Source organism: Trachinotus anak, unplaced genomic scaffold (assembly GCF_046630095.1).
Source record: "Trachinotus anak isolate AG129_WGS33_773 ecotype Australia unplaced genomic scaffold, CSIRO_AGI_Tana_v1 ptg000013l, whole genome shotgun sequence".
Lineage (NCBI taxonomy): Eukaryota > Metazoa > Chordata > Actinopteri > Carangiformes > Carangidae > Trachinotus > Trachinotus anak.
Genome location: NW_027273864.1, coordinates 16,526,106 through 16,552,288, shown reverse-complemented (window position 1 = coordinate 16,552,288; position 26,183 = coordinate 16,526,106). Strand labels below are relative to the sequence as shown.

Below are 26,183 nucleotides of genomic sequence, written 5' to 3'. Positions count from 1 at the left end.
ATACACACACACAAACACACACACACACACACACACACACACACACACACAAACACACACACACACACACACACTAATGTCTTTCCTGACAACATAGACAACACTGGTTTGAAAACTTAAAGTTAAAGATATACACAGAGACAATCTGAATTTATCTGGCCAGTGTGCACTGTGAATGAACCAAGAACATGACTAATGCTGCATGGTGTCAAGCAAAAATGAATTTATTATTACTGTCTTCAAGTATGTACAGCTTTTGTGAAAGAGTACCAATCTGACAAGGTCGGGAAAGTGTGGGGGAAACAGCAGGCAAAAGCAAACATACAACTAGCTTTCACTGCGAGCATTAAAGAGATCAAAGACAGGAATTACTGTGTAAAGCACAAAAAAAAGCAGTATAGGAGATGTGCTCAAAAAAAACAAAAAAAACCCAAAACAAAACAAAAAAGAAAAACATCATCAGTCATCATGACAGAAATTCTGCCTTTAAGACAAATATTCAGTTTAAATAAAAATATTGTCACACTGTGCAAACATGGAGGGATTTTATAGGGGCACGACTTTCCATAAAGTTCAGTTTACTCATTTCAAGAAGTAGGCTACTACTTAGCCTGTGCAAACTGCTGTAAAATGTCTTCTGTGGCTCTAGAAAAAGCTCTCCCAAATGTGAAAAATAACTCTAATGATGTCAGAGATGTTACTGTGTTGTATTATGGGAAATGCAGGCTCCAGCATTTCTGGAACTTCACCCACCTCAGGACTAACAGTCAGGATATCTCAGCCTCATTTTGACCACTGTTTTTTTTAAATCTGCCTCTGTGTGAGACCACTGTATGAAAGTGCAGTACTGAATCAATTGAGTATCCCTTTAACTGAAAAAAGGGGAAAAAAATAGTTATGTTTAAATTAAATATAACCGTTTTGTTAATTTCAGTCTGCACTTAAGCGATATGTCTACAATGGCTGCCTCAGTTTTGAAGAACTATCTGACTCATTATGCACATCTTGCTTTTTGACTACACAGATTTTTGCTACTGCTTTGTTTTCATAGTATACATCAAAAACACTGATGCATTCAACAAACTATTCTTCAGAGGGAATTAAAGCAGTTACACGAGAGAAGTAAGTATTGAAAGTGTTGTTTTTGAGGCGTTGCTATTGAAATAACCGAAATGGTGATAGTGCAATATTTGTTGGAGATCTTTGAGATCTTCAAGCCGTAATACATAATTAGATGTATGAGCCAGATGATTGTGTGAGGCCAGCATGTAATAAACATAACTTACAAAACCTATGCATTGTACAAATAACATGTCAAACAGTTGTTGCTTCTCAGTATTTCACATTCTTCATGACTGTGCCTCTAACATCATCATATCATTAGCGTTTATCAAACAACAACCAACCACACAGTAATCTCTTAAAAACCACAAAGGCAACAATATATAAAGCTACAGACTGCATTAGCAGAATTATGGGATGATTATGATTTTGACTCTTGTTGAGTCCTTCAGCCCTCCTTGTTGTATGGTTTCAATGCCAGTTTCTCTTAACAATATCCTCCTGTACCTCACCACATCAACCTGTGCACATTCAGAATAACAGTGTATTCATGCAGGCTGTGGTGCAGGTGGTACAGCAATCCCACAAGAAAATCAGTGAACAAGGAAAAACCCACAGTTAAGATATCAAATTACCTAACTCAGATTTGGATGTTTTTTTTAACAATCTGTGATATTTTATCAACTGCAACATGACCAGATTATCGTTATTAATTATGCTCTGTTGCTAAATTAAATACGTTAATCCACATTCATTATTCAAATCATGTAATTTACCTTTGAAGGTGAAAGCATATATAGAATATCTAGTGTCTGCTTTTCTTCAGAAAACTGAAACTGCAATTCAAGGCACTCTCACAGGTGTTTTTTTCTTTTCACCTGAAGATAAAGTTCAAGTTCATTCAAATCTCTTAAGGATATTTCAAGCGCTTGTGCTGGAAGCATTTCATCAATGAAGAATGAAACCTATCCTTGGAGTGAGAGAGCAGAGTAAAGCAACCGGTCCTAGTGACCAGGATGTCAAGTCTTCACAGTGACGGCATGATGGTGGCTAATAAGGTGTTGCATTAAGACACATAGCTGCAGCACCAACCTATGGATTATCTAATGTTAACTGTACAAACACAGGAGCTATGTACAGACTAACAAGAATTCATATATACACACGGCAGCTTCTATATAGGAGTGATATGAGCAACACAAACATGAACTATTTATATAAACACAGGATGAATGAACAGTACATTATGTACATTCAGTGAGTGGAAAGATATGTAAGCAAAGACAAAAATCTGCACTTTGAAACCGCACTGGGCTAACTATACATCTTTAAATGTACTACTACCATTACACTGCACTCAAGGATTATGTACTGCAATATGGACATGAGGTATGTTGATGCAAATGAAACTACATAAAACTCAAGAATAGAGACGAGTATGTACATTTGGTTACATACATGCTGGTTAAATATATACAGTATATGCACATAAGATTGACTAGAAGTATAATGAGATTTCTTTTTGGTAATAGAGTTGGAAGACACAATGCTACTCAGGTTAGAGAGTCCTGGCTTTGGGGTCAGGCGGCTGATATGATGGAGCTGGAGTGGAACTGGGGTTGTCCTGGGCTGAGGGCACAGCAGGAAAGGCAAAAACTCCTGAAGGGAGAGGGAAAGAGGACAAGGCCCTTAACAGAGCAGGAGAATGTAGCTGATAGCTGGGATGGGGCCCAGTGGAGGGGCTGGTCATCATTGTTGACCCGGGGCTCTCAGGCCATGACAGGGTCGGACTGCAGGCCTCTGGACCAGAGGTTGTCCATGATGATACCTAAAAGGGTCAGATAGTGGACAGATATTCAACTTCACAACAGTGATTAACTACCTTTATACTATGCAATTTATACAACTATGTGAGTAAATACACAAACTTATTATATAGTATGTAGTGTGCTACCTGACAATCTGTGGCACATTTAAAGCTTAACTGTAAACTTTGCTATTCTCTCCAGCTTATGTTTAGCTACAGTGGGTTTGTGTTAATGTGTGTGCATCTGTGTATATCTGTATTTGTGATTTATGTCTTTGGATTACATTTATTACACTCTTCGGTACACTTACTTGTCGCTGTTTGTCTTGTGATATTTAAATCAATAAACTAAATAACTAAATAGGCACTGACTTTAAAGCAAACTACTTGTAATGAAATGTACTGTGTAAATTTATTCTCCTTGGGGTATAATGGTAGAAGCTCTGACATGTAAGCAGCACACACACTGAATGCAACTTACGACAGAATGATAAATTCTTTGTAACTCTGCTGACTGTTGTCATCTGACAGGTACATGATCTCTAATAGTTTAAGACATTTTGAATATTTAAGTTATGAGTTATCAATTTATACAATATTTTTAATATATAAAGTATCAGTCAAATTTTGGACACTTTACAGAAGCCCTGCAAGCCAATGCAATGTCCACACTCGGTGTCTAAAAACTGTGGGTATATGCAATGTTTCCACTGTACCTTGAGGACAAATTTCTCATAACTAGTATGAAACTCACATCTGAAGCACTAGCCAGTTGTCTTTGTGTTCGAGGCACAACCTGATCCCACAGGTGCTGCCCACTGATGCTAAGAGAGTTAGTGCGTGGCCTGTGGGTGACAATAAGAACCTCCTGGGCCCAGTCGTCCATCAGCCGTTGCAAGTCTTCAGGCAGATTGTTTTCATTGGCACTCATGGAAGTGCCAGTGTATGTGGCTGTCTTGTTGTTGCTGTTATTGGCCTGAGCTTGGGCCAGTCCCATCACTGGCTGATGAGGAGGAGGCGTGGCACCGGTAGGTGGCTGCTGTGATTGATTAAAAGCCCCTGATCCGGCTGCAGACCCTGAGAGGACACACAAACACACACACACACACCATGTTCACTGAGCTCATTAAACGGATATGAAGTAACCTGACTTTGACTGAATTCATGTTAGTGAGACACTGTAATTCTACATACTGCTGCCACGATCTTTGCCGAGACACAATCGCTTCAGTGTTGACCCTGTAAGACAAAAAAGACCTTATACAAGTTATCACGAGCATTACCTGGCAATGATGATTAATTACAGGACGCAGTGTAAAACAAAGCTTCTGAATACTGCCACAAACCAAACGAAATGGGTAAACACAGCAAAAAGTCCCCTGAAACAAGACAGTGCATTTATTAGAAAAATCATGCAGGTGGCTGAGGTGAGAGGCTGAGAGCCATAGTGAAGTTCAGCATTGGATTGTTAGAGAGACAGAGATAAGAGGATAAGCTAGGAAGAGAGAGAGGTTAAAAAGAAATGAGAGATTAGAGATGTTATAACACATGGGGGTGCATGTGGCATGCAGAAGTCCATTGCCTCGTAATGCAGGGTGGATAACAGCAGAATAAGCATCAGTAGGAGACACTTAGATAAGATAAGTGAGATAATACCAATTACTATTATAATGAATCTTGATTATCCAAACCTCAAACATCTGAAACAAGGCAACAGGAAATGATGAGTAGAAAATGATTAACTATTATATTGGGCAAATTCTTGTTCTATTTTTGTTTGGAGAAAATTGGATTTGGAAAAAAAACAAAAATTTAATCAATCAAAAGTTCACTCATTTACTACAAAACAAACTTTACTCTTCAAGGGGTTTGAATAAACAAGATATTTCTGTGCAAGCAAAAATACAAGGTAAAAGCAAGTAATAAGAAGGAGGTGAAGCAAAAAAAACAAACAAACAAAAAAAAAAAACCCAGGAGTGTTGCAGACCGGTTTTGGCGAAGACGGAAAAAAAAGATATCAGTGAGATTAAAGAAGAGAAATAGAAAATACGGAAAACAAACAAGTGACGCTATGCGAGAAGAGAATAGATACAAACAGATAGACAAAGACACAGGCCCACTGAGAAATCTAGCTCGAGGTTTGGATTTATAGGTCACTCTCTCAGATGGTTGAGGGTAATTAGACCAGCCTGTAGAGAAGTATAATCAAAGAGGAAGAAAGACACCAGGGTAAGAAGAGCATAAATTGAAACACCTAACCTTATTAAATAAAACACCACAGATGTGAAGAAGTGTTTGCTATTAATTCTCTGGTGAATCTAAATGTTTACAGTCTAGTATTAATGTTAAGACTGTTTTGCTGGTGGTCACCTTGTCCGGGTCGGGCTTGTGTGCCGGTGCCATCTCCATGTAGTCCAGCATAAATATTATCAGACGATAAAGACCCCTTGAGGGAACAGGGCTGCTGAGTCTGCACAGGCTCGGAGGCTGAGCTGGGAATGTGGCTCGTGCACGACCGTGCCCTGCCGTGAGTGGGGAAAGACGGTTTGGCTGGAGAGCCATTTAAACTCAACGTGGGCTCACCTGTACCTGTAGCAGCACCTGAACACACACACACACAAGCATCAGAATCGTATACTCCTAGCTGTAAACGTTCAACTTATAACACTGGAGATTCTGAAAAGATACTGACTGGATCTGCTGGAGTCACTAGTTTTGGTTGTGACATTTCTAAATTGTTGAACCAGAGGGCTGAGAAGTTTGCCAGGCTTCAGCTTGTGCTTGCTGGACCTCTTCCTGCGGCCGGCAAATGGTGCAGTGTGTGAGAGACCAAGGCCAGCAGGAGGGGCTTTGCCAAGTCGGCGATAGAGCAGTTCCACTTCTCCCCGCTGATGGGCCTGCAGTTCAGAGATCTCCCTCAGATGTCTGTGGGGATGGAGGCAGGAATATACTGGTCACTTACAAGCTGAATGACAAAATATTTTCATGTAAAGACACTAAATGAGGCTGAAAGTAAATCACTGGCTGTACTTACTTCTCTCTGAGTCTCTGTAGTTCCCTCTTCATGTCCGAGTCCTCCATCTCTGAGTCATTATCGCTGCTGCCATAGGCTGAGCCGTGCACCCCTCCATGCCTACTTGGCGAGTCAGAGCTCTGCACACTGCTGCTGCGCCCTGAACGACGGAGGAAGGCCACTGCCCTCTTCATGAGGTCACTTCCTCTTCGCTCGGAGCGAGTATGTTGAGATGGGGTGGCAGGAGCCAGCTTTGCAGGGCTACTCTCAGCCCCCGAGTCAGAGGAGAGGAAGCGAGCATGGACAGTGACATCCACAGGGACAGAGGTCGAGGTCAGGGCACGAGGCAGGGAACCCCTTTTGGCCATGGATGGAGGTGTGTCCAGGTAGAAATCTGGTGGGGCTGAGTAGCGGCTGCAACGTGTTCTCTGTGTAATGTCATCTTCAGTGCTAACCACAGAGAAACGACCAATTGTGGTGGAGGCAACCATGGCCTCAGCCTGAACATGGTCGCCACTGTATCCTGCAGGGTGTGCCGGTGAGGCAGCACTGCTCCAGCTCCTTTGTTTCACATCTCGTCTGTTGGCTATTTCAGGAGGAACAGAGATGATCTACCAAAAGCAAAGAACAGACTGAGTACATACAGCATCATGATGCTTCTGTAATAGTAAGTGCAGTGGACTGAATCTGAAAGACAAACCCACTTTCCCCTTAAATGTGAAGGAAATCTCCCTTTCGTACCTTAAATCGACCCCTTGTTCCTGAGCAGGAAGCAGAGTGAGGAAAATGTCTTCTTGACAGGGAGGCTGCAAAAATGTCACACACAAACAGTGAATACTGTGCCACCACAGTAATAAACAAAGAGTAACACGTCAGTTCAGTTAGAAGTTAATAATGCAGTTGTGTTACAATAATGAGCATATGCTGTACATACCACACACGGCTGAGTCGCTCAGTGTGCTCAAACTATCCATTCTCTCTGGAATCTGAGGCTAATAGAGGTGCCAGGATGAGAGATGAACAAAACACATGAGAAAAACTACTGACAAATAATAACCATTAATTTACTTCTTAGTATTGGCTAAAAAGGTGAGGATTGCCGACACCGATGTCTAACAATCTAATGTCTGTATTTGGCAATAGATCAAATAAAATATTTGAAATATATTGCAGAATGCATACTAGGCCAATAAATTCTGTTTTTCATGTACAACAAATAGCAGCCATATTTCCCAGGAATTCCCAATGTAAACATGTAAATATGAGAAAAATGTGGGGAAACATAATTTTATTTTGTATTTTTAAAAATTCAAACTTGATAGATTATTTATCATTTTAATGCATAGACTACATCTAGAAATATACTGAATCTAAGTTACTAATATTTTCTGAGGTTTGTTCACACAAACAATGCCTGTAAATACAAAATAAAACATGCTTATATTTTCAATAAGAGAATTTGAAATACACAACACTTTGTTGTCTGTCAAACTGTTTTTTTTATACTGTACATATAATGAAAATACTCCACCTGTGATTTATGTTGTGGAAAAAATTACTCACTGGGTCTCTAATGTTATTCTACTTACCAGCTGTTCTCCCGCCCTGTAACGTCCCTCCCCCATCGGCCCTGGCGTGCTGTTTCCTGACCCTCCTGTGGCGCTGTCTGGACCAGGAGGAGACTGAATGTACTCAGTGCCGGAGCCTGGTGTCTCTGCAGCACTGCCTGATGGATACATGGGAGCATATTCCTGGTAGAGCAAGTTCCTCAGTTTCTCGTCCAGTGTTTTTATGGTGCTGTCCACGAAGCCCCCACGGCCAAGCCGTCCATCAGCATCTGACTCACCAGGCCCTGCTGCCTGCTGGGATGGCGCTGGGCTCTGGGGTAGTGAGGACACTTTGGTCCCTCCCACGCTGGAAAAAGGCTGGTGGAGCACCACGGGCTGCTGTGGTCGCTCACTTCGTGCTACAGAGGCGTAGGAGACAGACAGCGGCTCTTTGGCTGAACCTGGCTCCTGGAAGGGAAGTGGGGTGAGAGGAGACCCACCCTGTGAACCACTCACATCCAGAGATAGTGGCATGACCAGAGGGCAACAGGGCACCTCCTCAGCCACAGAAACGGGACATGTCATGTCAGGCATCTGGTGAGCGGCGTGGATTGGAGAGATTTGGCCCAGAGGGGATCCCTGTGACTCATCCGGTGGGAAAGACGTATGCGGGGATGCCGGGGGCAAAGGCTGAGCCCTGGCTGGCTGGGCCTGATGCACACTGGGCTGCACCGAGCTGCCCACGGGCTCCACTGATGATACAGACTGAAGGGTTGGGGGAGCAGACACAGGAGGTGACAGAGTGGCCAAAAGAAGTGGATCTGTGTTGGACATTATTGGTGGACTACAGAACCCATACACATCATAGGAGAAGCCTCCACTTCCACCAGACATTGTAGAGGACGAACCCTCTTCTGCGTGAGAAAAAAAATAAGACAAATTCATAAGAGATTCAAAAATATTTTTAGAAAGTCATAAAGTCTCAATGAGAGCTGAAGGGTGTCTTTCATTTAGCTGGCACAAGGTGGTGCTATTGTTCCATGAAGCTGTCAGACATTGTGCTGAAACTGCTCTGTCGAAAAAAAATCACCTCTGGATGCAGATGGCCGTGCAATGCCACTGTCAGCAGGCTGGGTAGTGGTTGAACTCCCAGGTGACTGCGTGGTTGTGCCTTCAGATGGGGTGTCCTGGCTGGACGTGGGTGTCTCTTCTACAGGGCAGATTATGAACCATCTCTTTCCTGTATGAAGAACTGCAATTCAAGATTTCGGACAGTTACCACCTCATGCTCTCATGATGTGAATGTGACACATGCAAAAAGGATTCACTGGGCATGCAGATGGTTTCATTTTAGAGAGAGAAAATTGTTTTACCATTCTGCTGATAGACAGGCTGAGGTGCTCCAGGCTGCTGACTCTGCAGAGAGATCGATAGATGTGAGCTACATGAATATATTACTTGCCACTTGCTTTGCCACTCTGTATTTTTTTGTCTATATCCATGTCCATGAATCTGTCCACGTCTAAATCTATGTATTGTATTTGCATGTGTCATGCATCTGTACAGACTATATTCACATCTGTATCTACCCCTGTCTTACCTCTCCCACGAGCCCCTCAGACATTTGGCCTTGTTGAGGACTACAACTCAAGGCAGAGGCCCTTTCACCCTCTATGTCTTCATTCAGCATGTCCTCAGCTTTATCCACAATGTCCTTCAGCTGGTCAATGAAGATCTCCTTCTCTAACATTAGAATAAAGCCATTTTCTACCTGTAGGCATACAGTTTTCAAGTTGTTAAACAATATCACAAACATAACCAATCGATAAGACAAAAGCTATAAAGTGTAAGAGGCTGAACTAACCATGTAAGTGGCAATTTCCTCTGGAGCGTCTCCATCTAGATCAAATTTAAATGTCACCATTTTGTGATTGTGAGTCTCCAGCTGGCATTCGACCATTTTATCCCCAGTGTTGCAAACCTGTGGTGGCAGAGGTTACACTTTGAAATCAGAAACATTACAGTTTTCAGAAATTTTAACTTCAGTTGTCACAACTTACACCATGACTTACATTGAGCATGCTAAGTTTGGGTTTGCTGGTCTTTTCTTGCCGGGAACGTGTACGGGCAGACTTGCGATGGTGTTTCCTGGGTTTTCCGTCCCCCTTACCCCCGCTAGCCAAGCTATCATAGCCGTCACTTGTTTCCTTACCAGATGCCACATCAGAGTTGAGACTATGAAAAAGAAAAGATGAAAACATTTCCATCACCTCTAGGTTGGTGACACGTGTTCATCACATTAAGTTACAAAGAGAACAGAATCTGTAAAGACACACACCTGTCATAGGTATAGCTGGGTAAGGATACTGGTTTCTCTTGAAGAACATCCTGAAGACAGAAAAAGGAAGATGCAAAACAAAACCTTGGTTAAGGTTTTATTTTATACAGAATAGATCACTGAAAGACTTCACAGCAGTGGTATTAATTTTAATGTGTGCTATTAGCTTTGACCTAATAGCTTATCTCAGTCAGGTATAAAACTGATGTGAATGTAATTAGAAAGGCAGCCAGTTTGAACGGGCTTTCTGAGTAATAAGACATTGCTGATGCAGAGAAAATTTTAATCCAGCAAATGCAAATTTGAAAAATGTGTGCATGTGTGCATAGATCAGTATTACACTTAAAAAAGTGCAAACTTTGGCTTTATCCCTACCTCCACACAGGGCTCTTGTTGAAGGGTGCTAGATGCAGATGTCATTTCGAGGTTTTGCTGAGTTGAGGCCAGGCTGGCACACTCAGGCAATGAGACTGTTGTCTGGATGCCAGTAGGCTGCAGAACTGGAGCTAGGACTGAAGCTGCGACAGAAGCTGGAGTAGGAGTGGGGACTGAAGATTGAACTGGGGCTGGTAGGGTGACAGAGATTGGGGCCGAGACTAAACCTGGGGCTGAGTGTTGGGGTTTTCCAATGACAGAAGATGTGTCTGAGCTTGTAGATGAGACCTTTGAAGGTTCAAAAGCGGGACCTGATGCAGAGACTGGTGCTTTAACTGGGGCTGAGGCTGGAGTTGGTACTGCTACCGGAACCTGTATCGGAGTTGAAGCTTGAGTTTGAGGCATGGCTGCAGCTTGAGCTGATACTGGGACTGGTGGTTGGTTTTGTGCTGGGACCATAGCTGGGGCTGGTGCCGGAGCTTGGGTTTCAACTTGAACTGAGACTGAGATTGAGGCTGGGGCTGGAACTGGAGGCGGAACTGTAGGACCTACAGTTAAGTCTAGGCCAGCTGCAGTAGTTTCTGCATCTACCCCACTTCCCCAGAGAGAAGTCTGAGCAGAAGGCAAGACAGAGTGGACCGAAGCCAAAAGCTGAACATCTCCCAAATTCCCCTGTGGCGCAATCATCTGTACCTGAAAAAATAGCACATTTAGAGAATTTTTCATGAGTGGGTACAAATACTATTCACCCATAAATCCCCAAACGCATGTCCTGCATGCACTACACCAATGGTTAAGACAGATTGCCACCTTAGTATTATAGATTTCCCATGAGCAGCCATTACAGTGAGAACTGAGTCAAATATTCACCTGGACAGGCTGCTCAGCCATTTCCTGCTCAGGGTGGGGGGCGGGGTATGGGGTGGTTCGTACCTGGGAGAGAGGTAAGGGATGGGTGGTATGGAAGCTATAAAGGTTTGGCTGAGATGTAGGAGGGCCACCCGGCTGCTGGGTCATTGCAGGGGGCATGGCCATGCTAAGAAGTTGGATTGGGAATGCCACACTGGGCACGTGCTGAGGTGTGGACAGAGGGGTCTGAGGGGTGCCTAGAGTAGGTATGGAAGGCAAGGCAGCATGAGGAGTCAGAGGAAGGGAGGGATGGTGGGGTGAAGGTGAGTAGTAGGTGCTAGACATAGAAGAGCCACTGCTGGTGTAGGCAGATGGCAGAGGAGCTGGGGAGAAGGGAGGGGGCTTGTGGCCCCCTGTTTTAACAACAGGATATGGTGAGGGAAACTGGGAAAGAAAGAGGGAAAATGGATATACAATGAACAAAGACAGCCAGTCGATAGAAATAACATTCACACAGGCCCTTTATGAATTAGTCAACCCTGTAACCCTGTGACCTATATTAACCTTTGTAGGATGTTTATACCAAATTCTGTCTCTGTCTTAGTTTCACCTCATGTTTCTACCTATACCACAACGCACCTGTGTGCTGATCTGGAGGGGCAGGAGTGGGGGAGGAGCACTGGAGACTGACTGTGGAAAACTGGCAGATATGTCAGGAGGACTCAGATGAGATGTAGGCAGGTCAGCAGATAACAGCTAAGGAATAAAATCAAAGATTTGTTTTTCACTTTGACTGGAGAGTATGAATTTTTGATGGAAATACCAACTAAATCTCTATTAAACTGACAAGATCAGTCTAAAAGCTCAGCTTTAATAAAACTGAGCTACAGGGCACGTAGACAGTATATGATTCAATTAATCTGTGTGGTTTGCAGTGTATGTACTAAAGCCCACAGTAAGTTATAAAAGATGATGGCTCTACCTGGGGCAGGACAGCAGCTGGTTGGTGATGGCACTACAGGGAGGAAAGACAAATGGGAAGCAAACACAAACCAAATGAAAAGCCATTCACATACACACACACACATATACAGTATATGATGAAGCAATTGAAAAGGGAACTGAGGCAAACCTACAAAGAGTGTGTTTCAGATGGTTGGTGCCACTAAATTGCGCATTAATTTCCTGTATATCTGTGTGTTTTAGCTGACTCTAGCACAATCAACAGCTGACACAGAATGCCCAATACAGAATTAATAATTCTGGATGTGATATAAGCAAGGTTAATGGAGTAGCCAATAAGCATACAGCTAGCCCACAGTCCAAACATGCTAAGTCATTGTAAACAAAAAATCTGTTATTGGATTTAGATCAGCCAGCAATCCAAACTCATTTGTATTCTACTTACACTACTCTATTTCTAATTTATCAAAGCTATCTAATTTCTTGAATTTGTTTTAGCTACTCTTTCCCTATGGACCCCAGGAAGAGCAGCTGTTATATCATTAACAGCTAATGGTGATCCAAATAAATTAAAGAATCAACAATAATGACAAATAATGTATGATAAAAAAGGCAGGTGGCAATTTTTGACCTCCAAACTTTTGCTTCCTAATTCTGCTTTGTGTCTCTCACTACAGCTGTTGCCAGGGCCTGTCGCAGTTAGATGCATGCAATACCTGCTCCTGGCTGGGTTGCACAGTAACCTGTGTCTGTAGAGTGGGGACTGCAGCTGGGAAGCTCTGTGCTGTCTGTCTACTCTGGTGCGCAGTAGGGACTGGAGTAGCTGGAGCAGAAACTGTCTGTCAAGAACACATAAGAGAGACGACATTTATTGGACCCAGTTCATAATACGATATGACTCACTATGGAACAGAAGATCATGTTTGTATATTTGCTACAATAAATCCAGCGCAAGGTTAAAATGTTCAACGTGTCAAAGCAGGGGTAGCAATGCGGCTGGCGAGTTTTAAAGTAAAGTAAGCTGAAATGGAAAATGGGAGTTACAGCGTTAATCTATGTTCAGCCACCCAACATTTTCACTGCCATACTCTCTGTTAGCACATCATTTTGTATGTTGCCACACTGCCCTGCTATGTTCTGTCCTTATCTAAAATTCAAACCAGAAATAAACCCTTATTGGGGATTAAGCAGGAGCACGAACCGACTGTTGTACTTTGCTATAATGATGGAAAAAGCCATAAGAGCAAAGCAGCTGGCAGATTCATGAATAATACAGCAGGCTTTTACTATGGCGGCAGCCTAAATGAAATCTCCTTCTCTAACCTACCAGTGGATCCAGTCTGCCTTTGCTGTTATTTGGCAATAACAGCTGCTTCCTGTCCAGATTTGGGTTACAGAAGAGTGGGACCTCCAGGCTCTGACTTTTGTCTATATGCTCAAATACGGAGGAGGTGGCACGCCCAACCTCGCCATGGTTGTGCATTGGATGATTAATTACTCTCTCTGAGAGGACAGGAGAACTGGTCCTGCGACCGACGATGTGATGGAGACAGTGGTTGAGAAGAGTGAGATCTGCACCTTCATACAAACTCCATGGGAGCACAACTTGGGAGGGCGGGGAAAGATGTGAAGCTGAATTAAGCGGGGTTGTTTGACTGTTTGACGATGGGGGAGAGGTTGATGCCAAAAGAGGAGGTAGAGTGGCTGAAGGAGTCCTTGACAGATGAGGAGATGGGGGTGAGCCTGGCTTAGAGACTGGAGTGAAGTGGGTGGATGTAGAGAAAGAGCGTATGTGTGTGTGCGCCAGAGATTCGCCTCCCTTCATCCCATCCCTCAGGAGGAGAGACATGCAAGCCTTGCAGTGGCGTCGGGGCTGTGGGCTGCGAGGGACTCTGAGCTCTGAGGGAGGTTGTAAATTCAGGGGAAGGGGAGGTGAATTAAAATAACTTGCTGAGTCATGATCAGAGTGTGGATGGGGGGACAAGAGAGGAGATAATAATGATTGATTGTGGGCAGAGTTAGAGCACAGGTAGTCTGTGGCATGCATCAAGCTCTCTGTGCTATTTGTTGAAGCCAGATCCTGAGACGGACATATGCAGGGGCTTGGACTCATTGTCTTGGTGAGAGGGTGTGTCCTACACCGTAACATCTCAACCAGGGAGGCGCTTCCACGCCTAAAACACACTGTGTTCTCAGTGATGAGTAGGTTGTCATGGCATACAAAGGGATCACTATAGTGACGCTGATCAGGTATCATTGCAAAAAAAAAAAGAAAATAAAAATGTTGTTATTTGAGAAAACAACTCAGAAAACAAAATGAAAATTCAAGAAAGTTGCCACAGAAATAAGAATTTTTTTTACTCACTGTTTGAGACTGATAAGGCCCCTGGTGCAGTTGTGCTGCAGTTTGTTGATAGGCCCCAGGATGCAGTTGACCTGTGGTTTGCTGGTAGGCTCCGTGGTGTAACTGCGTGGATGCTTGCGTGTAGTTTTCATGCGAGGCCTGTGCTGTGGGTTGCTGGTAGGCCCCCTGGTGCAGCTGAGGGTCAGCCTGTGCAGGAGGACTGTAGATCATCTGAGCTGTGGAAATGGGCTCTGGAAGCGACTGGTAGGGCCCATTTTGCTGATTGTTTAGATCGTCTAATTGCATGGTAGAGCTCACTCCACTGTCAGCTGTAATAACAGAGTGAATAAAACATTAGGATTCACTGCAGTGCCCTCTGTAGGAAGGACAGACATTGAGGAGGGACAGGGGAGAAGGCAGAGGAGGAGCATCTCATTAAAATTCAAAAGCTCGTTGATGATATCTCAAGGCTGACTAATAGATGTTAGTCAAAGGCTGAGTTTCTCTCTTACATTCAGGCATACTAATTTAACCACTTTAAGTCATAGTCATTGCCATCATCTGACTGAGTTAGACCAGTGGTTCGATTTATTACCAGAGACTGAGGTTGTATGCCATGTGACATGTTCATATGTGCTTCTGCTCAGGTTCTCACATGTGGTAGATGTGGTGGTTGGCACAGTGCAGGTCAGAGTCTGCGGCTCCACCTCTTGGTCTTCATAATCTGTTGTAGCTAATGTGGCTCCCTGTGGCACACCAGTACTGGGGACCTGCAGCAGGTTCTGCTGCACCTCACCATTTCCTGGTGAGACAGTCCGCTCCCTTCTCCATTTGATGAGAGCCACGCGGTCTCGGATAGACTTCCCAACTATCTTCACATCGCAGTCCAGGAAAAAACCTGATTCAACCTATAGGACACAGGGAAGATACTCATTTTGCAGAGAAAACTACATCAAGATTGCAATTCAATTCACGTAATAAATCACAAATCTACATTATATTCTTCCCCAAAACCAAAAATGCCTTTTCATGCCTTTCCATAAGCATGTACTGAAGAGCAAAGATCAACTCCAGTTTCAATCAATACAGTACATGCTTCAAGTCTATCATTAGAGACACTACATTATAGACCACTGACCCGCTCCCAGTTATATTACACCTAATTAAAACAGCCTGAGACTGTGTTAAGATTAATCAAGACAACTGCATTATTACAAGACACTTAGACTACATAGTGGAATGACAGTACGTAACAACACAACAAGTTGTTCTGATATATCAAAGGCACCTCTCTGCATTTCATCCACTACCTCAGTGTGGATCCAGTTTTTCAGTTTGTTTATAGCCAGTTTAACCTGTGGTTTGGCATGTTTTACCAGTGGGAGTAAACTGGTAATGTCATAAAAGGCAGGGGTATTGTTGCTATTGTAATATTCCTTACACACTGAAATACAACTATTTTTGAATAGTCAAAGGATTTGAATAGACACCTGCCAGCCAATGAGAAATGAGTATTTTCCATGGTTATGGCCAAGTCGACAAAAGAGACCCACCAGTGCAGTGCAGAGTACAACAAAAGCCAAGGTCAGAAGAGAGCACAGACATTTAAACCAGTCTAAAGAAAAGGAGACTGATCATTTCTTTGAAACACCTGATTAGCCTGGTTTCAGATCTATTATTGCGACCCATTCAGTACAATATAGACTTATAATAATAAGTTAACCCCTAGTGAAGAAAAAGTCAAACTACATTTTTTTCTGTTTATATTCACCACATTCAAATACAATTCTGTCTCTGAGTCAAAATATTTGTTTACCATTTCTTGCGCGACGACCTCTGGGACCTCGTTCACCAAGTCAAAGGTAAACTCAATGGCACCAGTGTCCTTGTATTTTCCTTTCAACTTTTTAGGATCCTCAACCCACAGCTTTAGAGCAATAGATGATTTCTTCCCATCATCTTCTTCATTGAGCTCCACCCTCACTCCTGTATCCTCTGCAAAGAAGGCATGATTCAGGAGGTCCTTGATGGAGTACCTGCAGGAAATATACAAACACCAGCTACTCCCCTGGACTAAACATCAAATAGACAGTAAAACCTAAGGCTACACAACACAGAGAAACATTGTCACTGTCACAGAAACTGTGTCAGTTGTACACAGGCATTTATGTCACACTGCAGGAACAGAAACAAAACAACATGCTGTTAAGTTAGGGATAAACCCCTACCTACAAATAAAATGCATCACAAGCCCTGAGACAGTGCCAAAGATCCTGGTCCACTCACCTTTCTTCCCATCTGTGACATATGCATTCCCCGATTATTTCCTTAATTTCCGGGTCACTGACTTTACTGTAGCTAGCAGGTTTCACCCCCTGCAAAACAAACCAGCATTAACATGTCTCAACTTATAAACTCTCATTCTCAAAACAGCAGTACTTAGCACATGACTGCGTAACAGAGGAGGTACTGTCTGCGTCAAAAAAACATTAAATACAGATACTCCAAAGCACTCCAAAACATTTTTTCCACAACATCTCATCTATGGGGATTACAGAAATACTGCTACACAGGAGAACTCTTGGAGCATTGCAACATTTAGTTGAGGAATTACTTGATGCACAATAAACTAATTATTATTAGACTATAACTGAAAAAATAATTTGGTGGTTAAAGTGGGACTTCTGAGAGAAAACACTTTTCCTCTGACATATAAAAAGTTGAATTCTTTAGAAATAAAACACACTGTTAGTTTTCTGACTTTATGATGTTCCACTTGTGCCACTGTTACATTTAGCTTTTTAGCTAGAATCTAGCATTTAAGATAAGTGCTAACAATTAGTTAAACAGCAGTTAGGCATTTAGCATATATTACATGACTATTACTTTATAGCCACAGTGGTTATTGTTCATAGTCTTGATTTAAAGTTCCAAAAAATGTTAATATTTGTTTTTTGTCCATTTCATCATTATAAATTGAATAATGTGTTTTGCCTGCAAACTAGGGATTATACTTGGTGAGCAGGTGTCAGTGTATGGTTAATGAGTCACTTAAAAATATATGATAAATTGATAGTGAAAATAATTTGTCATTAGTTCAACCTAAAAGCTACATTTTATTTATGGTTAAACAATAAACACTGATTTTAATAAATAGCTTACATTACATTGTGCTCACAAGAAATAATAAGAAGAAATGAGTGGTAAACAACCCTGGGTCTTCAAAAATTTTTCCAACACTAAGTTGAAATAGTTGTAGTAGCAATGGCAGAGTTTAACAGCTTTGAACATGAACTCACACTGGTGACTTTGCGGTAGATCTGTGCAGCATTTTGACACTCAGAGTAGGGGTATTCTGAGGTGGCCATCTCCAGCATACACATCCCAAAGGCATAGACATCCACAGCCTCATCATAATGCTCCTCATACATCTCTGGGGCCATGAACTCTGGAGTGCCTGGAGAATTAATTCAAGAGACGGTAATAAATTATGAACTCGCACACGGTTACCAGTGTTTCATCCTATGTCATTGCAATCAATGCCAGTGTCAAGGACTGAAATTCAACACGCCAACTAAATCACGATTCCAATAATTTTCTAAATGCTCAAATGACACACAAGAGAATTAACTGGAAGGGAAAAAATGTTAATGATGGGTGTTCTGTGCTACTTGAACACAAAAAATATGAGATTACTCTTACAAAAATATCTACTTCTTTAGCATTGAGCTATTTGAGAAAACTTTGACCAAACTAATATGGGCTGAAAGTAGATACTGTGCTGATTTTTAATAAAATTAAAATCTGTGTAAAACTAGATTGTGCACTGGGAAGGATCTATTTGTTCTTGTCTGAAACGTTTAATAACATAACCTATAGACTTATCATCTGACTCTGCAGTTCTCTTCAGCTCAGTTCCCAGGTTTTTTATGGCCCACAACTTCACTCTTTTGGAACTTGCACCTCTCTCATCAGCATTCTTTTGAGGCTGCAGCAAGCAGCTCTTTTCAGTGAAAAATCTCTAAAAACTCACCATGCACTACCTGTCCAGAACCAATTAGCAGACAGAGACACTCATGAAATACCTGGTGAGCTTAAGAGTCAGCTAGTTCCGTCAGGAGTTGGTGGAGACCAAAACAGAGCTTACAGGAGAGTGAAGATTGGAGTTATATTCATCTCTAATCATGCTTTCAAATGAATGCTAATGTTGCTCCATATCTGCTGTCTGTGTAAATAAGCAGCCAGGTTTACAATTTCAACTTAAAAGGTGATGCTGTGTTCACAGCTTGTTTCTGCCAAGTGGCCCAAAATGTTATTGCAGGTTTGAAATAAATATTCTGTTAATCACAATTGTCACAATTCAGAAAAGCAGGGTCTTGCCAACTTGGTAATGACTAACCAATAACGCTTTTAGCAAAGGAGGCCCTCTTCAGTGTTGCCAAGCCCAGGTCTCCTATTTTGACAGAGCCTGTAGGACCGGTGATGAAGATGTTGTCACACTTGAGGTCTCTATGGATGATTGGAGGAGTCCTTGTGTGGAGAAAGTGAAGGCCTTTGAGAATCTGTCTGCACCAGCTCCTAAGAACTTTAGGCTTCATCACCTTAAAGCGCTTCAGATACCTGTGAGAAAATAAAAATACCATTACCATGATAGAGATGTTCCAGTTGACACCAGATAACAGCATCTTTTAAACACACTGAATGGTAATTGGCAAACAGACATATCATGGTTTGTCCCCAGCAAGCCACTGTGTTGATAAAATGTTTCCAATTACCTGTTTCTCCTTTGCTAATTGTCATTGCTTTCATTAAGAATCAGCTGCAAACACACATTTAATAAGAATTTCTGATGACTATTCTCAAGCTAATCTCCTCATTTCGACTGCCTGAAAATGTCCTATTGTATTGCCCATTATGTATGTTGAATTAATCTGTTTTGTTAATTCTGTTTTGAGTGAGAAAAACAATGCTAAAATCACAACTATTCATTTTGTTTTTCAAATGAATAATACTTGGAGGTTCAGTCTCCACACAGTCTAGCATTAGATTTACTGTAATGGTGTCATTTAGTTGGTATGAAACTTGATACACATGATGTAGACAGTCTAATGGTCATTACTGTAAGAAGCAGCAGTAAGAGACTAACCTTTGCATCTTATGAATAGTGATTCACAGTCAAATATAAAGTTGAAAAGGACATAGGCTACGTTGGGGAGCATCCCAGGACATCTCAGACATAAAGGTAGTTATAGAAGTAGTTATTCCTTGTGCGTTTTCATAGTGTTTCTTACGTTTTTAGTGTCCCTGAGGTCATTAGTTCTGTCACCAAAACGATACACTTCTTCCCTTTCACCGGTGATTCCCAGAAGTCGTAAAATCGCACAATGTTGGGATGCTGGAGAGCCTTTAACATCTCTGCCTCCTCTTTGAACCTCTGTCTCTCAGCTTTGGACAGTTTCCGTTCCTTTGGGGGAAAAAAGGGGAGAAAGACAATTAATTTTTAAAATGAGAAATCATGAATTCTAAGTTTTCCCATCCATTTTTTTCAGTATTATCATTGCCTTATCAGAGAACAAGCTCCATGAGTAGTCAATTTGTCTAAATTTAACAAGTTTGCGGGGTGGTGGAGGAGGAAGGAGAGGGCTGAATTGTCGTCATTTTCTGAGTTCTTGTTAAAGTGGTAATTGAAGAGATACAATTCCTTTTCAACCTTTAAATAGCACAGTGTTGCTTCAGGAGTGGGGCTCTGTCAGAATTGCCTGTGGCTCACATTTAGAGTGAACACAATGTTGGTATTTTGAGTGGGTAGACATGAGGGTCTGAACCATTAATTATTTTTTCACCACTGTGTATAGAACACACACAGTACTAAAACACCTCACTCCTATGAGTAGAATGCGGACTATATCTAAATACAACTGATAAGTAAAAGTCATATTTAATCAGGTGTTATAATACAGAAACATATGTCTGTGTTGACAGATTTTTCTAATATGTTGCACAAAAAAATAACTTATAAGGGTAAGCTGGAAAGAAAAAAAGCCCAAAACATCAAGACGAACACTATCTTTGATATGATTAGCATTTTGCAATTATTGAAAGTTAAAATCTTACATCTTTGGCTGTACAAACCTAGATGATTCTCTGTATGCTGGATCAATATTTTGGCCCCTGTCTTCCCTGAACTGTTGTATAAATAGTAAAACAGCTGACAGTAAACATCCTCTACATGCCAGTCAGCATGGCAGACACAACCCATTGGCTTGAGCCACGACAAATGCTACATGGCCTCCAGATTTTCCTTCCTACTGTCTTTCACAGACACATTTCAGTGTGAACAATGGGGGTGCATTTAAATCTCTTGGTCGCAGAATAACCTACTGTACATCTCTTGGCTATTGACTGATGCTGGGGAATTAGATTTCATTCACACCCCCAAGAGACCTAAGCAGTGTGCAACCTAATGCATCTCAGATTATATGCAGCATTGTGAAGGATACGCCTCCTGCTTTAGCTACCTTCATCATGCTGACTCCTAGTAAGAACAAATTTATTAGACTTTGTGTCGTCTCTCCGTCCATATTGCTGTGTTTTCTATGCAGTTTACCAACAGATTATTAAAGATGCTATGCAGAGATGAGATCTAAGCAGGGTGTGGCACTTACAACACAGAGTCTGCTTTACTCACAAGTGGTTTTGTACAATAAAACTGGGTAAAAAAAAATACATTGGCAGCACTGATATGTGCATCTAATGGAGTGTGGATTGTTGAGCACACAGCACTGCAATTAATATAAATATAGACCTTTTGCTCTGCTGTGTATCCAGTACCACACTTCCTACACGCTGTCCTTAGATGAGCCCAGCCTTTCCCTCTCCCCCTGTCTTGGTGCAGAGGGCTGCATCAGCAGGATTCACTCTCCAGACACATCTGTGTTGTAATACCACAGGGGTATAAATCCATGTTTAGTATTCATTACTAAGCCATCAGACAAGACAAATTATAACAAATCTCAAAGTGGAAAAGGGTTTTGGTATTTTACTAAATTGTGTTGCATAATTTGTTAATTTCGGGTAAACAACTTGCTTAGCAGATGTTTGATCATCATTTAGTAGATAAATAAGTAATAAGACTAGCTGTCTGGCCTGCTAAACACCGGACACCAGCTCCTCTCGTTTATAAATCTTTCTATAAGCATCCAGTTTTCTGCTGTCTCATTCTTAGTTTTAGCCCCAAACACACACACACACACACACACACACACACACACACACACACACACACACACACACACACAGCATTTGAGGTACAGCAGCTTTTTGTGAGCGAGCCACACAGGCACAGAAGCTCTGAAGGGCAAGGCCTCACCTCCAGGGACTGAATGGTTGAATCATCACTAGATCTCCCCTAAGACCCTGCTCAGACGCCACACAAATGCAAATATACACACACACACCACACATATACACTTGCCATAGAGCTCATTATGCATGATACATGCCTTTCCTATGGTGTTAATAATATAGAAGTTACTGTAGAAGTGTTTAAAAAAAAACAATAGTTGGTTTCTCTCTTGACGGACAACAAGAAATACTAAAAAAGGCTGAAATGTAAATCCCTTTAAATCCCTAATGAAGACTCAATCTGAATTTTAATGTGTTTTTTAAATATGAGCAACACTGTGTACTCTTATTCAATACAAGTTACTGAAGTAGAGAACCAAGGCTTAAACCTGGGATGACACCAGGACCTTTACATTACCCTTGGCCCTGTTCAGGACTGTCTCACCCATGCAGGTAATGACACAGCCCTCAACAGGGCTACATTACCCTGTGGGGGCTGACTCACAAACATTGTTTTTATTGCGATCATTTAATGTAAATTAAAGATTCTTAAAATTATGCTGGGGCGCTGACGCAGCCTTGATTGACATTTTCGGCACCTGCAAAACATCTAAACCCCAGTATACAAGTGCCTGCAGTGCATTGACTAAAACAATACAACAAGCAGCTTAAAGTTTGCTAAAATTATTTGCTGGGAAAAAATGTTTTGGACTTAATATGTTGTTTATATACTTAAGACATTACAATGAACACGTGTTTCTAGAAATTCATAAGAAAAGAAAGTATCTTATAAATGTTTAAGACAAAGCAATAAAGTTAAAGTAAAGGTGTGAACGATCTGTTGTAAAAAGTGGCTGCAACAACCAATTATCAAGGAAACAGGTGACTGTGCTGCTGCTTTACTTGAGATGACTGTATAAAGGTAGTAGCTTTCACAGCAATATAACACTTCGCTTAGTGTTTTCAAATGTAATCTCCCGGCAGTAATTTGGACTGACGGCAAACGTTTAGCACATTTTGAGTCCTGAAAGGGCAACCACTGTCTACAGGTCTGCCTCCAGGCTAATCTGTATATCACATGGATAGTATCTAAACTGATCATTAGATTACCACATACACAGATTAGTGATACAGCAAGCTGTCACTGCTATGAAGCTACGTGTTTGCTGTATATTAACCCATGCTAAAATACTTTGTAATCATCTTCATCTGCTGACATTGTGCATAAGGGCTGAATACTGATGAGGAGCAGAAAGCATTCAATACAAATCTAGTCAAGGAGGTTTTCAGAAGAGACGGGGAATACAAAGAACTCAGTAAAGAACTCAGTTCTGTACCTCTGGACACCTCATTCTCTTTCCAAAGTATTTTTCAGCAGCTTTAGAAAAAATCGTGGCAGCTGTAAATCTGGATGACACAAAACCGGGGAAAGCTGGTGTAATGTGAGCACTGACAAAAAGTAAAAAGCTACATGAGAGATTAACAGCTTCTTCCTCTTCAATCTGCACTGTAACAATAGTCTGAACAAAATACTTTTCCTCAGCGCCCCAGGGAGAACAACTATTTCACTGATGGCTCATAAACAAAAAGATGATGGAAAACAGAATGGGGTAAAACAATATCTCACCTGGGCGCTGTACGACACAGCACATCAGCAATATGAGGCTATAAAAACACAGACATGAACTAATTTTTAGATGAAAATTCTATCAACAATAAGACAACATAAATTCATGTAGGTCTAGCTCCTCACTGGTCAAGCTAAGATGTTCCCCATACCTTGCAACTTGGAATGACACATCGCTGAACCTGTGAGGGGAAGACAAAAGCCAACAAATACACAGAATACCCTGAGAGTGCCCAAGCCAAATTTCCCCATGGGGACAATAAAGTTTAACTCAACTCAACTCAAGTACTGCATAGACCCTGGCCTCAGGGAGTCTGTTAGATACGATCTGGTCAGATTGGATCATTATTATTTTCTTACTGTCACAACTTCAAATGAATGAAGTAGAGTTGAATTAAACTTTCCCTGTGTTTGCTGTGGATCCACATGACCTCCACAAAGTTCACTGGTTGTCCAAATGTTGATCACCAGTAGCCCAGGTTGCACACTCACCAGAGACCTTTTAGGTGCAGGTGTCTTTAAACACACCCACTACAAATAATGCAACATATTTTTCTGTAATAACAGGAGTTTTTGGCTGATTGATGTTGGACTTGATCAGTGATCACTGAACCCACCTGGAGCTCACACCACGCTACTTCGACCCAGGTGTCGGTGTCAAGACCTTTATAGACCGTCTTGAAGGACCCTCTCCCCAGCTCAATGTCAAACTTGAGGAAGCGCCCACCAGGTGAGGTGGACACAGCCTTCATCCCGGGCTCCTCTTCGTTTTCGTCACTTCCTGCTTTACCTGTGACATCCGAGGCCACGACCTCAGCCTTGGGCTCGGCTTCGCTCCTGTCTCCCTTCTCCTCACCTGCGCTCACTCTCTCCGTGGCGCTCTCTTTCAGCCCCACCTGGCTCTCCGTGCTGGAGGTCTCCTGGAGACCCACCCGGGTTCCGTGAAGAACCCGGGTCCGACTCCGATCAACGATGGTCCGCAGGTCAATGTTGAGGACCGGGCTGCTGGTGACACACTCCGCCGTGTCCACCGGCTGCTCCTCAGAGTCTGACACCCACAAACTCCGCCGGATGAACCTCTGGCGGATGAGTCCCCGGTAGTCCGTGGAGGGGTACGCGCTGGGGTCACTCGCTCCTCGCAGGGCCGGGTTTTGTATGTTGGCATGGTGGTCTGTCCCGTTCTCATAGATAGGCCTACGGGCATTTGCGTTAATGTCCGAGTCTAAATTGGGTGCTGAGGAAAATGTGGATCCCAGTGGTGGATCTTTACTCGAATCGTCTGCCGAATCCATCCCCGTTAAATCGTTAAAGGCTCATCCTACCGGCGACATCGTGTTAGGTGGACGATGAGCATGCTCCTCTCCCGGTGGGGTGGGAGAGTTTGCTGCCTACCTGCAGCGCTCGCATGCAGTGACGCAGTTTGCCAGCTCAGGGTGTAATAGGCTACGGCCTTATGCCTTGAATTTGTTCCGCACACAGAGCATCCCAACAAAAACGTCCAGCCGGGAGGATGCGTGCATTGCTCCGCGCCACCTCACGCCCCTGGTCCACCTTGCTGCAGTACAGCACAGAGCTATTCAAGTTCAGCCTGATGTCATTGCCGGTTTAACCTATGAGCTCACGAAAACACTTTCCTCCACACTGCATAAGGTCCCCTCTCCAGCGCATACCAGCCTGTGATATTAAAAAATAAAAAATAAAAAAATAAAAAAAGTGATATGTTCCGCAGACAGATCACTGGCCTATACAGTGGGACAGGCCAGGATGTTTAGGCTCTGCCACGCATTAATCCGTCCAAAGACACATCACGGGACGGCCAAGTGCGCAGCTGTCGCTCTCCGTGGACGCTCATCGACCCGGGCTCTCGCTGATGCAAATAAATAGCAGGTGTTTCGGGTGAAAGTCTGAATCAGCTCCGAGAAGTGTGACCTCAGCATCTCTGCATTGTTCCCGTTCCTTCAGCTATCCCCACGTACTGTTTCTTTTTTTCCCTGTTCTCTCTCTCCACAGTGTTGTCCTGCAGCCGAGCGCAGGATGGACACAGGCGCTTATCAGATTATGCTCACTGCGGCACAGTTTCCCCCCTCAGGTTGGAGCGGGCGGCTCTCGGCGCATCTCCAGTCCAGCTGATAGCGACTGCTGTCTCAGTGAATTTCACGCCTTTGAGGTTTTTGGTAGGAAAGTAGAATATTTCACGGCACAGCCCACGCCCCTAGCAACAACACGCATCCAATAAGTCTGCACGCTTTTAGGCGGCACCCTCAGCCTCCTCTGACACGGGCTGTGTGGACCACACCACTGTCCGCCCTCATCGTGACGCGCCGAGCCTCCAATGGGAAGATCACTGTTAAAGCCTGTACCAACCAAAAGAAACGCTGCTGGGAATTATGGGCCACCGGATAGGACGCACCGGACATCTTTATGTTTCACTCCTCCACATGGACCCGGGCTGAGAGGTGAGGGGAGTGAGACGCTCTCTCTCAAATACACACGCAGCAGAATCACGACACTGCTTCTGTATTTCTTTTGTGTCATGTGCACTTTTACCAAGAGCATTGCTTATAGCAAAGTGTGTGTTCACACTAAACCAATGCATGCAGACCCTCCATTGAGGCAACATAGAAATTATAGTTTATCATAGACAAATACATTATATATATACACACATATTTATTTCCTAATTTTAATAACATGCCCTACAGTGAAGAAAAGTAATCATTAAATCTAGTAAATATGCCTTAGTAGAGTAGTCCCCCCTCAAAGTTTCCTTTGTTATGGCAACAAATTGAGGGAGGGGTGAGGTGGGTATCACGTTTTTAAAGTTTATCCCTGTTATGGAGCCCTATCATTTGTAAAGCACTTAATATACAATAAATACATACAGATTTCTGGCTAACACAAAGGTCAGATATAG

General features: G+C 42.6%; 1 protein-coding gene across 7 annotated transcripts; it reads right to left on the bottom strand.

Annotated features, from left to right (window-relative positions):
- Nucleotides 1–208: 208 nt before the first annotated feature.
- wnk2 (WNK lysine deficient protein kinase 2) lies at nt 209–25,563 on the bottom strand. Of its 7 annotated transcripts, none has more exons than XM_071492997.1 (29): nt 23,887–25,563; nt 19,590–19,762; nt 18,698–18,918; nt 17,598–17,755; nt 16,585–16,673; nt 16,115–16,334; nt 14,954–15,206; nt 14,320–14,627; nt 12,671–12,793; nt 11,974–12,006; nt 11,631–11,747; nt 11,013–11,435; nt 10,143–10,835; nt 9,768–9,817; nt 9,502–9,664; nt 9,294–9,410; nt 9,030–9,200; nt 8,803–8,845; nt 8,520–8,681; nt 7,472–8,343; nt 6,817–6,874; nt 6,624–6,688; nt 5,904–6,493; nt 5,562–5,794; nt 5,240–5,470; nt 4,966–5,058; nt 4,064–4,108; nt 3,624–3,946; nt 209–2,890 (listed from the first exon to the last, which is right to left on the bottom strand). In XM_071492997.1, the coding sequence occupies exons 1-29, from the start codon at nt 24,559–24,561 to the stop codon at nt 2,621–2,623; spliced, it is 6,972 nt and encodes a 2,323-aa protein (XP_071349098.1). In that variant the 5' UTR covers nt 24,562–25,563; the 3' UTR covers nt 209–2,620. The 7 variants fall into 7 exon arrangements, with proteins under 7 accessions (XP_071349098.1, XP_071349099.1, XP_071349101.1 ...); XM_071492998.1 differs by having other exon boundaries at nt 4,990–5,058; XM_071493000.1 differs by lacking the exon at nt 4,966–5,058.
- Between the last annotated feature and the right edge of the window lie 620 nt (nt 25,564–26,183).

What these genes read in the sequence shown, in the direction of transcription:
- wnk2 (XM_071492997.1), bottom strand. Translation starts at nt 24,561, where the DNA reads ATGGATTCGGCAGACGATTCGAGTAAAGATCCACCACTGGGATCCACA. An exon ending in TGGCTGAGCAGCCTGTCCAG is followed by an intron (nt 10,836 to 11,012) that starts GTGAATATTTGA and finishes CTATTTTTTCAG; the next exon opens with GTACAGATGATTGCGCCACA. An exon ending in CCAAACTTAGCATGCTCAAT is followed by an intron (nt 9,411 to 9,501) that starts GTAAGTCATGGT and finishes CTGCCACCACAG; the next exon opens with GTTTGCAACACTGGGGATAA.